The sequence below is a fragment of the Helianthus annuus genome, chromosome 11 (assembly GCF_002127325.2).
Source record: "Helianthus annuus cultivar XRQ/B chromosome 11, HanXRQr2.0-SUNRISE, whole genome shotgun sequence".
Classification (NCBI taxonomy): domain Eukaryota; kingdom Viridiplantae; phylum Streptophyta; class Magnoliopsida; order Asterales; family Asteraceae; genus Helianthus; species Helianthus annuus.
The window spans coordinates 64,742,037-64,753,476 of NC_035443.2; the positions used below are offsets into that span (position 1 = coordinate 64,742,037).

At 38.4% G+C, this 11,440-nt stretch overlaps 1 protein-coding gene across 2 annotated transcripts; it reads right to left on the reverse strand.

Moving 5' to 3' along the window:
• Nucleotides 1–522: 522 nt before the first annotated feature.
• LOC110890567 (protein RRP6-like 1) lies at nucleotides 523–2,575 on the reverse strand. Of its 2 annotated transcripts, XR_002564610.2 has the most exons (8): nucleotides 2,422–2,575; nucleotides 1,949–2,320; nucleotides 1,636–1,796; nucleotides 1,518–1,568; nucleotides 1,314–1,422; nucleotides 1,008–1,053; nucleotides 842–929; nucleotides 523–745 (listed from the first exon to the last, which is right to left on the reverse strand). XR_002564610.2 is itself a non-coding variant. In XM_022138179.2 (7 exons), the coding sequence occupies exons 2-6, from the start codon at nucleotides 2,030–2,032 to the stop codon at nucleotides 1,045–1,047; spliced, it is 414 nt and encodes a 137-aa protein (XP_021993871.1). In that variant the 5' UTR covers nucleotides 2,033–2,320; nucleotides 2,422–2,575; the 3' UTR covers nucleotides 523–929; nucleotides 1,008–1,044. The 2 variants fall into 2 exon arrangements, 1 of the variants encoding a protein (XP_021993871.1); XM_022138179.2 differs by having other exon boundaries at nucleotides 523–929.
• Nucleotides 2,576–11,440: the final 8,865 nt, after the last annotated feature.

Sequence of the window (11,440 nt, forward strand, 5' to 3'; positions counted from 1 at the left end):
GCATAACCCATGTTCTATATGATGATTCTAACACATACCCATACCCAATTTCATACAAATTCGCGAATTACAACATAACCCACTTCATGCAAGATCACCAATCTAGGTTTTTAGACATACCTTATGATCCCCTTGAGTAGGTGATCATTAATTCGTATTCCTTCCTGAATTTGAGCTTCGATTCACCCTTCAATTTTGGTGATTTGTTTGAGTTAGGGTTTTGGGCTCTTGAGAGCCCCTGCTCGTTCTAGAACACACACGAATGTGTCTTTGTGTGTGTTGTTGTTTTCTTTTAATAACTCAACTTTCATTCTATACCACTCTAGTCCCTCATGTTTGCCTCTAAAACATAATTGGCACAATTTTCCTATTATAATAGTTCTTACCATACACTTAACTAGGTTAAATAACCTAGTTACTTAGTTCATGATATGTCCCATAGGAACATTCGGGTTTTGGGGTGTTACATAACATATTCGATATTTAGACACACAAATCACTACTTATGTCGTTTCAACTTAATTATCCGAATCTGGGCTGTTTCGAGCATTTTAATAAAATAGTTATCTCACTACAAAAAAAATGCCATCTAGTGGCATGCAAAAAGTAAAAACAAAATTATAAAAACAAAATTATAAAATGTAAAAATCATAATGATGCCAACGATTGAACCAAGATTTCGCTCAATATATGGGCGTCTCGATTTCAATAGGTGTCGCAATTTTCCAGTTGTCACCGGCATTTGCTTTAATTTAGAAATAGAACAGATAAAAATATAATAAGTTAAAATCAAAATTAAAAAAAAAAGAGGAATGAAATTATGAAAGAGCTACTGCATTACCAATTTCAATAAGAACTTTGTTTGGCAATATATAACCGGTACTTTCATCTTCTGAACCAGCAATAACACCTCTCCACTCACAAAATCCCTGTATTTCACAAGAAAAAGCCCTCGAATATATTATTTATTATATCTTTAACAGAGAAAATAAAAAGCAGTGACTTACTGCAACAATCGCAAGTTGCTGGCCGTTGAGATCAGCATCATACAACCTGAATCAGCAAAAATAAGTGATGTCGTAAAACAATTTCAAAATTGGAATCTCTGAACGTATCACAATCACAAACACAAACAGAATTTACCCATATATGTTTAGATATGAGTTCTAAGTCAGAATCTCTTTCTGATAGAGCTGCATACATAGATCATAATTGCGTTGGTATACATGAAACCAACAGTTTTAACTGATATTATAGGACAAAAATATTTTTCAAATATTATACAGAAAAGAAAAGAACGAGTAATTTATTACCTCAACAAGAGATGCTTCGGAGCAGTTTGGATCTGTTGATGATGAAAGCAGCTTTCTTTTCATAAGATTATATATGTACAGAAGATAATGTGTGTCTTCTCTAGCATATCTATGGAAGTAAAAGTAAAAGGCACACATAAGCATGAAGAAACATGTAATAAAAAGGAAAAAAAATAGAGTAAATTTGTAACAAGCAACAACTACCTCAGCATTTCATTAGTCAACGGTCGCAACCGCCAGTCCGCATTTTGGTATCTGTTAATAAAAAACAAAATGTAAATTACATGTTATGTGTTGTGTCATGTGTGCAAAAACGACGTACTCTTTATTTGCAGCAACGTCACAAAAGTGTTTAGCAGCTAATTCCTTCAAATCTTTAACATCTTGTACGAGCTTAAAAGAAGTACTTTCAACCGGAGGTGGTTTCACATGCTCTACATCACTTACCGTCTTATCAATGAAATCCGTGACTGAAAGTTTCTCCTGCAAATACATAAGTAAATCTTATTATTTTGAGGGACCCATCTATATCTATCCCTTTATTGACTAACAGAACCGACAATAGCATCTTCGTATCTCATGTGATATCAATAAGACCCACAAAAGAAAATACTAAAACGGTAGCATCTTCGTACCTCATGTGATATAAAATGAGTAACCTTGGTTGCAATCAGCGGTTTCGAAACCTTCATACCAAGGTAGCCACCAAGGGCGCACATGACTTTCTGAATCTTTTGTGCAAGTTCACGGGTTGCGGCTAACGCAGCCCGCCCAGAGTACTAGTCTCCAACGGCTTTCGCAATTGTTTGAAAAAAGTTTAACATGTAAAAATACATTAGATCCAAAAACAGTAATTTAAAATGGAAACTTCGGTTATTATACTACATATGATATAGTTAAGGGTATTGTAAACGAGCCAGCGAAACCGCTCGTGAGTTGCTTGAAATAAGCTCGCTAATAGCTCGAATAGAGTTTAGCTTAAATGAGCCCGGCCAATATATTCTTTCCTGTAAGATGATTATATAAATCACAATTAAACCAAATATAATTCAGTTATTATATAGAGAAAGTAGGATCTAATAGGAATTATGATTAATGAAGCAAATACCATTCAGTCACTATCTATGTAGCAAACAAGTGATGTAGGGAACAATGTTAAACAAGCCTCTTTAATTTTTCGTCACATGTCTTTAGCTGTGAAGCCCTGTAAATCTCCTGATGTCACAAAGGACGGGCACTCTGAAACCTGAACATGGTTTGTTTCTTTTGCTGCAATCGCAAAGGTTACTGGGGTGTATTCACTTACGCAATGAGACGTATACCACAAATGAAATAATAAAGATTATCTGTGATGTAATACCCTATTTTTCTATAATGTAGTGAATTATATATTTGAACCATTTTCTAAGAGTTATAAAGTACAATAACTTATTATAAAATATAATGATTGAAGTTTGTTTCGATAAGCAAGAATCATCCGAGTCCAGAACATGGGCCTCGGGCCTGTTTACATTTGTTTGTTTTATGTCTATTAGTATTGGGTCAAAACAATAGTTATGTTTATGTATTTTAGTTGGGCCGTAGGCCACCAGTTTGGGTCGAACGATTTGTATGTCCAGTCCATTAAACAGCCGGTTATTGATGAGGAAGTTGGGCCAAGTAGCGAACCGGTGTGTCTCCATAACCGAATGGCGGTTATTCAGAATCGTCACATCTCTTTTGAAACAACGTGACTGTTGGAGACATGCCTCTTGATCCCTATAAAGCCGCTGCCAAACTTCCCTATCAAACCGGTAGTTATCAGTGTATTCGAACGTGTGTATTATCAAGTTAGTTATCATATTCAAAGTTCAGTCAATCAAGTTTATTCATTCGGTTAGTTACTGTTTTCTGCAAATCATTCTCGTTTCAATTAGTTATCATGAATTCGTGTGAGTGTTGTGGTTTGTACGTGAATGATTGTGTTTGTGGTCACAAGTCCATCCGTTCCGATTGGTCCTGGGTTTCCGATGACGATGATACCAACATTGGTATCAGAGCCAAAGGTTTAACAGGAACCGGAAGGAATTGTGATCAAGGAGAGAACCGAATCGGTGGAAACAAGGGGAAATCGGTTATGACCGATTTTGGTGATGATGTGTTTGTTCGTGGTGGAGAGTGCGGCCGGGCGGCGGAAGTGGATGAGTACGCGCAGGGGAAGCCAACCATACGAACCGGGGTATCACCAAAAGGAAAGTTTCCAAAGAAAGTATTCAGAGGGGGTTTCGTGAAGAAGAACGGGAAGAAACCCAATGCACCAGTGGGTAGGCCAAGAAAACCGGGGGTTCGGTGTTTCAAGTGCAAGAAGTTTGGCCACATCGCGTCGATTTGCCCTAGTAAGTATATTATATTATCACCTTTACCAGTCGAGTGTGATTATATTGTAAAGGATACTTGCGGGGGTAAGTGGGATTCAATTTGGGTCGTGGATCCTACGTTTAAGACGCACATGACGGGAAACCGTAATTTGTTCAAGTGTTTTAAAAGACACTTTGGGGTTGTAAAGAATGAAAGCAAGAAGGATGTTTCGTTTGTTCATGGAATTGGTGAAGTAAGGGTGCCGGTGGACGGCAAGGACAAGACAATTCCGTGTGTTAGTTACGCACCAAAACTTGACAGGAATGTTCTAAGTTTGGAACAACTCCTGTTTCAAGGAATCGAGACGGTTACTATGGGTGAAAAGTGCGTATTGAAGAAGATGTTCGGTTGTCGATCAAAGGGTTTTGATATTTACGAAGACAAGTCGGAAACCGACTTGGAACAAGATTATCTTGACGCCTTTTATGATAATCTTGGGGTCGACAATGGGTACAAGAAAGAAAAGGAGGAGTTTCAAGAATGTTTGGGGGATTACTATGAGCGAGAATTTGAAAAGTCAAAAAATAAAAAGAAAGTGTATGATGAACGCCCAAGTGCAAGGAAAGTCGTGTACTCGAAAAAGGCAAAGAAAGCTTTAATGATTTACCTCGAAGGCGAAAAGGATAATCCACACCAATCAAGACAATTACTTCGGGAACGGGCAATAACTCTTTCTCAACTCGAGGAGGATGTTGTTGAAAGGGGTTTAATCATGGAAAGTTGTGTCGAACCAGGAGATCTAATCACCCTACACGAAGAAGTCAAGAAGCATCCAAGATTCTTCGACGCACCATTCGAAGGAATTTTGGTTTGGTTCATCACTAACTTTCTTGGAATTGTTTGTGAGAAGGCAATGCCACCGGAGTTAATTGATGGTCGTGATGTTAGCCTCATTTTACTACACCGCATCGTAAGGCACAATGGTGGGTTTGATGAAATAACGGCAAAAGACAAATGGGGCGAGATATCGGAGAAGTATGGTTACGACAAGGACGACGCTTATGAAATGAAGGTTGCATTCGTTTACTATCTAGAGTTGGTCGAATGGTACTTTGATTACATCAAGAAGGAGCGTGCAAGAGAGAAAGTTGGTATGGCCAAGAGCTCGAGCAATTGCGGATGGATCGAAGATTCAAGTGATGATGACGTGGTGGTGAAGATCGAAGTCACCAATAACCGCAAGGAGTAATCGGATTGAAGAGCTTGGACATTTCTTGCTTAAGGGGGAGAATGAAGTTTGTTTCGATAAGCAAGAATCATCCGAGTCCAGAACATGGGCCTCGGGCCTGTTTACATTTGTTTGTTTTATGTCTATTAGTATTGGGTCAAAACAATAGTTATGTTTATGTATTTTAGTTGGGCCGTAGGCCACCAGTTTGGGTCGAACGATTTGTATGTCCAGTCCATTAAACAGCCGGTTATTAATGAGGAAGTTGGGCCAAGTAGCGAACCGGTGTGTCTCCATAACCGAATGGCGGTTATTCAGAATCGTCACATCTCTTTTGAAACAACGTGACTGTTGGAGACATGCCTCTTGATCCCTATAAAGCCGCTGCCAAACTTCCCTATCAAACCGGTAGTTATCAGTGTATTCGAACGTGTGTATTATCAAGTTAGTTATCATATTCAAAGTTCAGTCAATCAAGTTTATTCATTCGGTTAGTTATTGTTTTCTGCAAATCATTCTCGTTTCAATTAGTTATCATGAATTCGTGTGAGTGTTGTGGTTTGTACGTGAATGATTGTGTTTGTGGTCACAAGTCCATCCGTTCCGATTGGTCCTGGGTTTCCGATGACGATGATACCAACAATGATTTAAAATATAATAACTAAGATGAAATATAAATGATAATGACCTGTTATGTAAAAAAAAACCCAAATTTATAATGGGAAAGTAACCTACCAAAATAGTCAACACACACTCAATAAAAAAATAAATTAAAGAGTGAAAAGAGATAAGAGACCTGGGGGGGGGGTGTTTGTGTGTGAAACTGCATTGGACAGAAGAAAAAAAAGAAGGGGGGGGGGGGGGGAGGAGCCTTCACATTAGGTCACAATTTGGAGAAATTAAAGAGAACTAATCATTTGAGTTATCCTCTCTTATATCTATAATCATCTAGTCATTGTAATTTGTAAGTACTAAAGCTTCTTAAAACTTATCCTTTTTCTTCATGATTTATATGAGTAGAATTTGTAAAATTAGAAAATTTATGTGCATTCATGAGCTCATTCATGCTATAGTATCCGGTAGATCATCATAAATTGATTGCATGTCTGAATTGGGGATGAATACTGAATTAAGGTTCTTAATCTGAAGTGGGGCTTGTTTTAATTCAATTAATGTATAAAAAAAAAGACAAGTTAAATAGATGTTGATATATATACCTAAGGTCATACCTACATTTATATAAATTTCACATGCTCTTGAACTGGGTGAATCACCTGGGTAAAGGACTGTCATCTATGTTGGTGCCTTCAAATTTATCATCTCCATTGTCTTCGTTTTGCCAAAATTGTCCCCCGGATCCATTCCCTCGATCTTCGAAACTAAGCATACCTGAAAGGATCCAAAACAAGACATGTTCTTGAAAAGTCAACAGAAACATTCATCATCTTTTGATAAAATCTATACAATTTAATGAAAGTGATTTTTCTTTTTTACACCTCATTATATCAAAAACAGTAAGAAGGGTTCTAAATGTTATAAAAAACAAGAAGATTAACACAGTTTTCATGTCAAATTACACATTAATCACAAAAGTCAACGATCAAGATTCACACAATAAAAAAAAGTCAAATGTAAATCTAGCAGGTAACTCAATTATGGTCTGGAAACATAAAAAAGATTAAAAACTATAGGAAATGGGGACAACTAAGAACCCATCATGAAGCAATCAAAGGCCTTTTTAACACCTAATTACATCTACAAATATAAATGATAAATCACAAAGTCAAACACAAAAAGTCAATTACCCTGAAAAGCAGACGATCGGGGTACAAACAAGGGATCAGCAGCAGGGGCATCAGAAGATGAAGAATGAACCCTTTTGTTTGTCAGCATCACAGATCCACCGAAGAGAAAGCTTCGAGCTGCCATAGCTTCAACACCAAAAGAAATCTTGTGACCTGCATCAGCCAAATAATTTGTAGTGGATAGAGCAGCCAAACCTTCATATGCAAAAGTTTCCGTAAGGTGTGACAAGGATAGCTAAAAGAAAGAATGAAATAAAACAATAAGGTATCACTTGAACCAGCAATTAGGATGTTTAATGGCGTAACTGGATGTGGGGAAGTTTGGAAGGTTGAAAATATGAGAGCAATCTCCAAGAAATTAGATGTGTTGTTAAACTCTAGCCTAATAGTGGACACAGAGAACTTATTTAACATAGATTATTAGACAAACAGAACAAGGAGCTCAATATTCATACCAACGACCTACCTACTGTGAGATCCCTTCTACAATAATAAGCACTCACCAAAACCCTAGGTTACACAACAACAATTCCCACCACACTTAACAAACAGACCTAGAACTTCAATAATCAAATCAGTTAACCAATCTCAGTTAATAAAAACATAAGCTACCTACTGCAAGATCCTTACAACAACTCATCAAAACCCTAAGTTACACAACAACAAAATCACACAACATTTCAATCCAAAACTCAACAAAATTCACATAAACACTACCGATACAGGCGTAATGAGAGAATCAAACGCCGAATTAACCGCAACTGCAACCGGAGCCGGAGCCTTTTGAGCAGAATCAGATACAACAACAACTCGTTCGTTATTGCCATTCTTCTTCGCCGCTTTATTAGCGTCTTTCATAAGCTTCTTCCACGACACAATTGTTGTCTCTCCGGGCCACAGCTCCACCTCGAACCGCTGCCGTCCTCCGCCGCTTAATAATGTCGACGATGACGGTCACGCCGCACCATCGCTGCCGCTAACACCACCGCTGCTATCGCCGTTCATCGATGATCCGATTAGAGAATTTAGATGTTAAAGGATGGTTGAAATTGGAGCATTTTGAGTAAGTTTAGGGTGAAATTGGATTGGAGTAAACACGAGTGGAGAGAAATTTGTGAAATTTTGGGGGAGATGGTTTAATTTCAGAGGGAAACTAAAAATACGAGGGGGAAAAAATTTGGAAGAGATTTTATTTAAGGGTTTTAGGAAGGAAAAGGAATAACTTGAAAGTTTAAGTTTTTAAAATTATTTTAAGTGGTTATATAAAGTGCCATTAAAAATTCATATAAGCTTCAGTGGCACGTAACATAAATTTAAGTGGTATAAGTGCCATTAAAAATTCATATAAGCTTCAGTGGCACAAACAAAGTGTCATTAAAATACTAAATTATTGGCATAAAAAATAAATGACATTAAAAATGTGTGCTAACCAAATATGGCATACATAAAGTGCCGTAAAAGCCTAAATTAGTGGCACGAAGGCTAAATGCCACAAAAAACGTGTGCCACTAAATGGCATTTTTTTGTAGTGTCTTATTTCAAAAATTCCTAACTTTTTACATAAGATGATAAACGACCCAAATATTATTATGTAAAAATATCGGGATCTCATTCATCACCAATATTTTATTAAAAATCATTTTCCGGACTGCAATCAGATTCATTATTTTCTGACTGCAGCCCACGGAATAATTCACTAAAAATTTATTGTAAGTCGGATTGACGAAATTCCAGTGTGACAATTACTACGACATCAGTGTCCATCTTCTGTACAGATTTCATGGGCTGATTCAACACAGAACTCAAGTTATGACTGAAAACATATCGCCCATTTTCTGCAGTAAAAATGCAGCTCTAGATGCTGTTACAAATCGGGTCTTTAAAAATAGTAAACGAAGTATAAAAATTATGATTCCGGTGCCATTAGAACCGTATTTCAAAGTACATAAATCTAGACTTCAGAAAATACATTTTTCGTTAAGTTATGGTCCTGTTACAGCCAACTAAAGGCGGCTGGAAATGCAGATCAGCAAGCTGTTTTCGGTCTTTAAACACTATAAAGTGGGTTCGATTGATTCCGTTAACATGTTTAGCGATCACAACAATACTTACAGCAGATTATCACTTATATATATCAGATTTATCAAGCATTATCATATTTCATCATCATTTTAACACTACTTTAACCATACTTCATCTTAAGTTAGTTATACTTCAAGACTTGTTTAAGTTCTTTAGACTTTCTATCCTTTTTGATCTTTAAACATCATTAACCACATAAAAACATGAACATGATGAAGATCTAAGGCACTTACTACTAGCACAAGGCTAGGGGAGTTCGAATGTAGAAAAGTGGTGGATAAAAGAAAACGAGAGCGGTACTTGAGCTTCCGAACGCACCAAGTTTCGTTGTTTTCTCTCTAACACCTTTGGATGCCTTTAGAATGGATGATGAATTTTGAATGATGGTGGTGGTGATTGTACTTGTTTGAGCCGTAAGTGGGAGAGGAGGAAAGGAAGTGGAGTTGGTTGACTGTGAATGATGAAAGATAATGGTGATCTAGGGGTTATATTCCACAAGTTCCCCAACATTTTATTATCCACAAGACAATATGCCCCCCAAGTACGTTGCAATGTTATTAAACTAATCAAGAAAATATCAAGTGGAGATCCCACTTCTAGAATCCGGTTGGGGGGGGGGGGGGGTTTGGTTTAGTTGTGTTTCAAGTATAAGTTACTAATCTAGTTAGGAGGTAATTGGAACAATTAGTGGTTTAAGTGCGTGTAATAATATAAAGTGGGTTAGGGTATTCGGGGACCCTAACTAGCTCAGAAAAGTATGAACAATATGTTTGACAATATTTTTGTGTTCCGGATAATGTCCGGTTGTTCGGTTTGACACTGTTCCGTTAAGGTGCTTAATTAATCCGTAAAGTGTCATACATGTATATTTTTGTAACGTTTTCAATTTCTAACACTTAGAAAATTATAACGGACTATTTAGTGACTTTTCTGCATACTACTAGTATGTTAACAAGCACATGTAAGCATAACACAGATATCAGAAAGCAGTTAAGTAATTCCACACAGTCGTCAAGCACTTTAATTATCAATAATAAATTGTACGGAATACATGGAATTTTGAGGGTTGTCACATTCTCCCCCTGTTAAGAAAATTTCGTCCCGAAATTTAGCTCGTGGTTACTGAGGAAGCTAGTTATGTTGCGTTGGTTTCCTGGTTTTCCTAGGGTGTCACATCATCCCCCCGTTGATTTAGAATTTCGTCCCAAAATTATGCAGTAGCTTCAGTCTCAGTAGTGGTTGTGTTTTTCTTAAACAGCTGGGGATACTTGAGCTTCATTTGGTCTTCTCGTTCCCAGGTGTACTCTGGGCCACGACGGGAATTCCAACGAACTCGGACAAGAGGTATCTTGGTGCGCTTGAGAATTTTAACATCTTGATCCGTAATCTCTACTGGTTCCTCGATGAATCGCAGCTGGTCGTCGATAGTGAGCTCCCCGAGGGGAACTATGAGGGTCTCATCTGACAGACACTTCATCAGATTTGACACGTGGAAAACATTGTGAACTCCGCTGAGTTCTTCAGGTAGATTCAACCTGTAGGCGACCTTGCCAATTTTCACAATGATTTCGAATGGTCCGACATAACGCGGATTGAGCTTGCCTCATTTTCCAAAACGAACTACACCTTTCCAAGGTGAGACTTTGAGTAGCACTCGATCCCCAACCTGGAACTCGAGTGGCTTTTCTTCGCTTATCAGCATAGCTTTCCTGACGGTCACGAGCTGCCGCCATTCGTTTTCGTATCTGAGCAACTCGGTTGTATCCACTACAAGTTCTGGGCCAGTGATTTGGCTGTCACCAACTTCTGCCCAACAGAGAGGTGAACGACATTTCCGTCCATACAATGCCTCAAACGGAGCGGCCTGGATGCTGGTGTGGTAACTATTGTTATATGAAAACTCCACTAGCGGGAGATGCTTTTACCAACCGTTACCAAAATCGATTACACATGTCCTAAGCATGTCTTCAAGGGTTTGGATGGTGCGTTCAGATTGCCCATCCGTTTATGGGTGATAAGCGGTGCTCATATCTAAACGTGAGCTAAAAGACTTGTGCATAGCTTGCCACAGTTCAGAGGTAAAACGCGCGTCACGATCAGAAATGATGGAGGTTGGCACTCCGTGCCTTGATACCACTTCCTTTAGGTAGATGTCCGCTAGGGTAGAAAACTAATCTGTTTCCTTGATGGGCAGAAAATGTGCAGTCTTGGTCAGTCGATCCACGATCACCCAAATGGTATCATTTCCGCGTTGAGATCTGGGTAGGCTAGTAACGAAATCCATGGAAATTTGCTCCCATTTCCATTTCAGGATCTCTGGTTGTTGAAGTGGGCCTGATGGTTTCTAGTATTCGACCTTGACTCTAGCACAAGTCAAGCATTTACTGACGTAGGTTGCTATGCTGGCTTTCATACCAGGCCACCAGTATGTAGTCTTGAGATCATGGTACATCTTATCCGAACCAGGATGTACTGAATAACGAGACTTATGCACTTCATCCATCAAAAGCTCGCGTAGGTCTCCATACAGTGGAACCCAGATGCGTCCATTAACAAAGTAGGCGCCGTTTTCCTTTTGTTCTAGCCGTTGCCTCGATCCTCGTAAGGATTCAGCCCTGATGTTCTTTGCTTTCAATGCTTCAACCTGAGCATCGCGAATCTGAGCGGGAAGGTTA

Excerpts from the sequence above, each read along its gene's own strand:
- LOC110890567 (XM_022138179.2), bottom strand. The coding sequence starts at position 2,032 with ATGTGCGCCCTTGGTGGCTACCTTGGTATGAAGGTTTCGAAACCGCTG. Across the intron at positions 1,569-1,635 it reads GACGTTGCTGCAAATAAAGA|ATACCAAAATGCGGACTGGC; the intron begins GTACGTCGTTTT and ends TTTTATTAACAG. Across the intron at positions 1,423-1,517 it reads TTGACTAATGAAATGCTGAG|ATATGCTAGAGAAGACACAC; the intron begins GTAGTTGTTGCT and ends TTACTTCCATAG.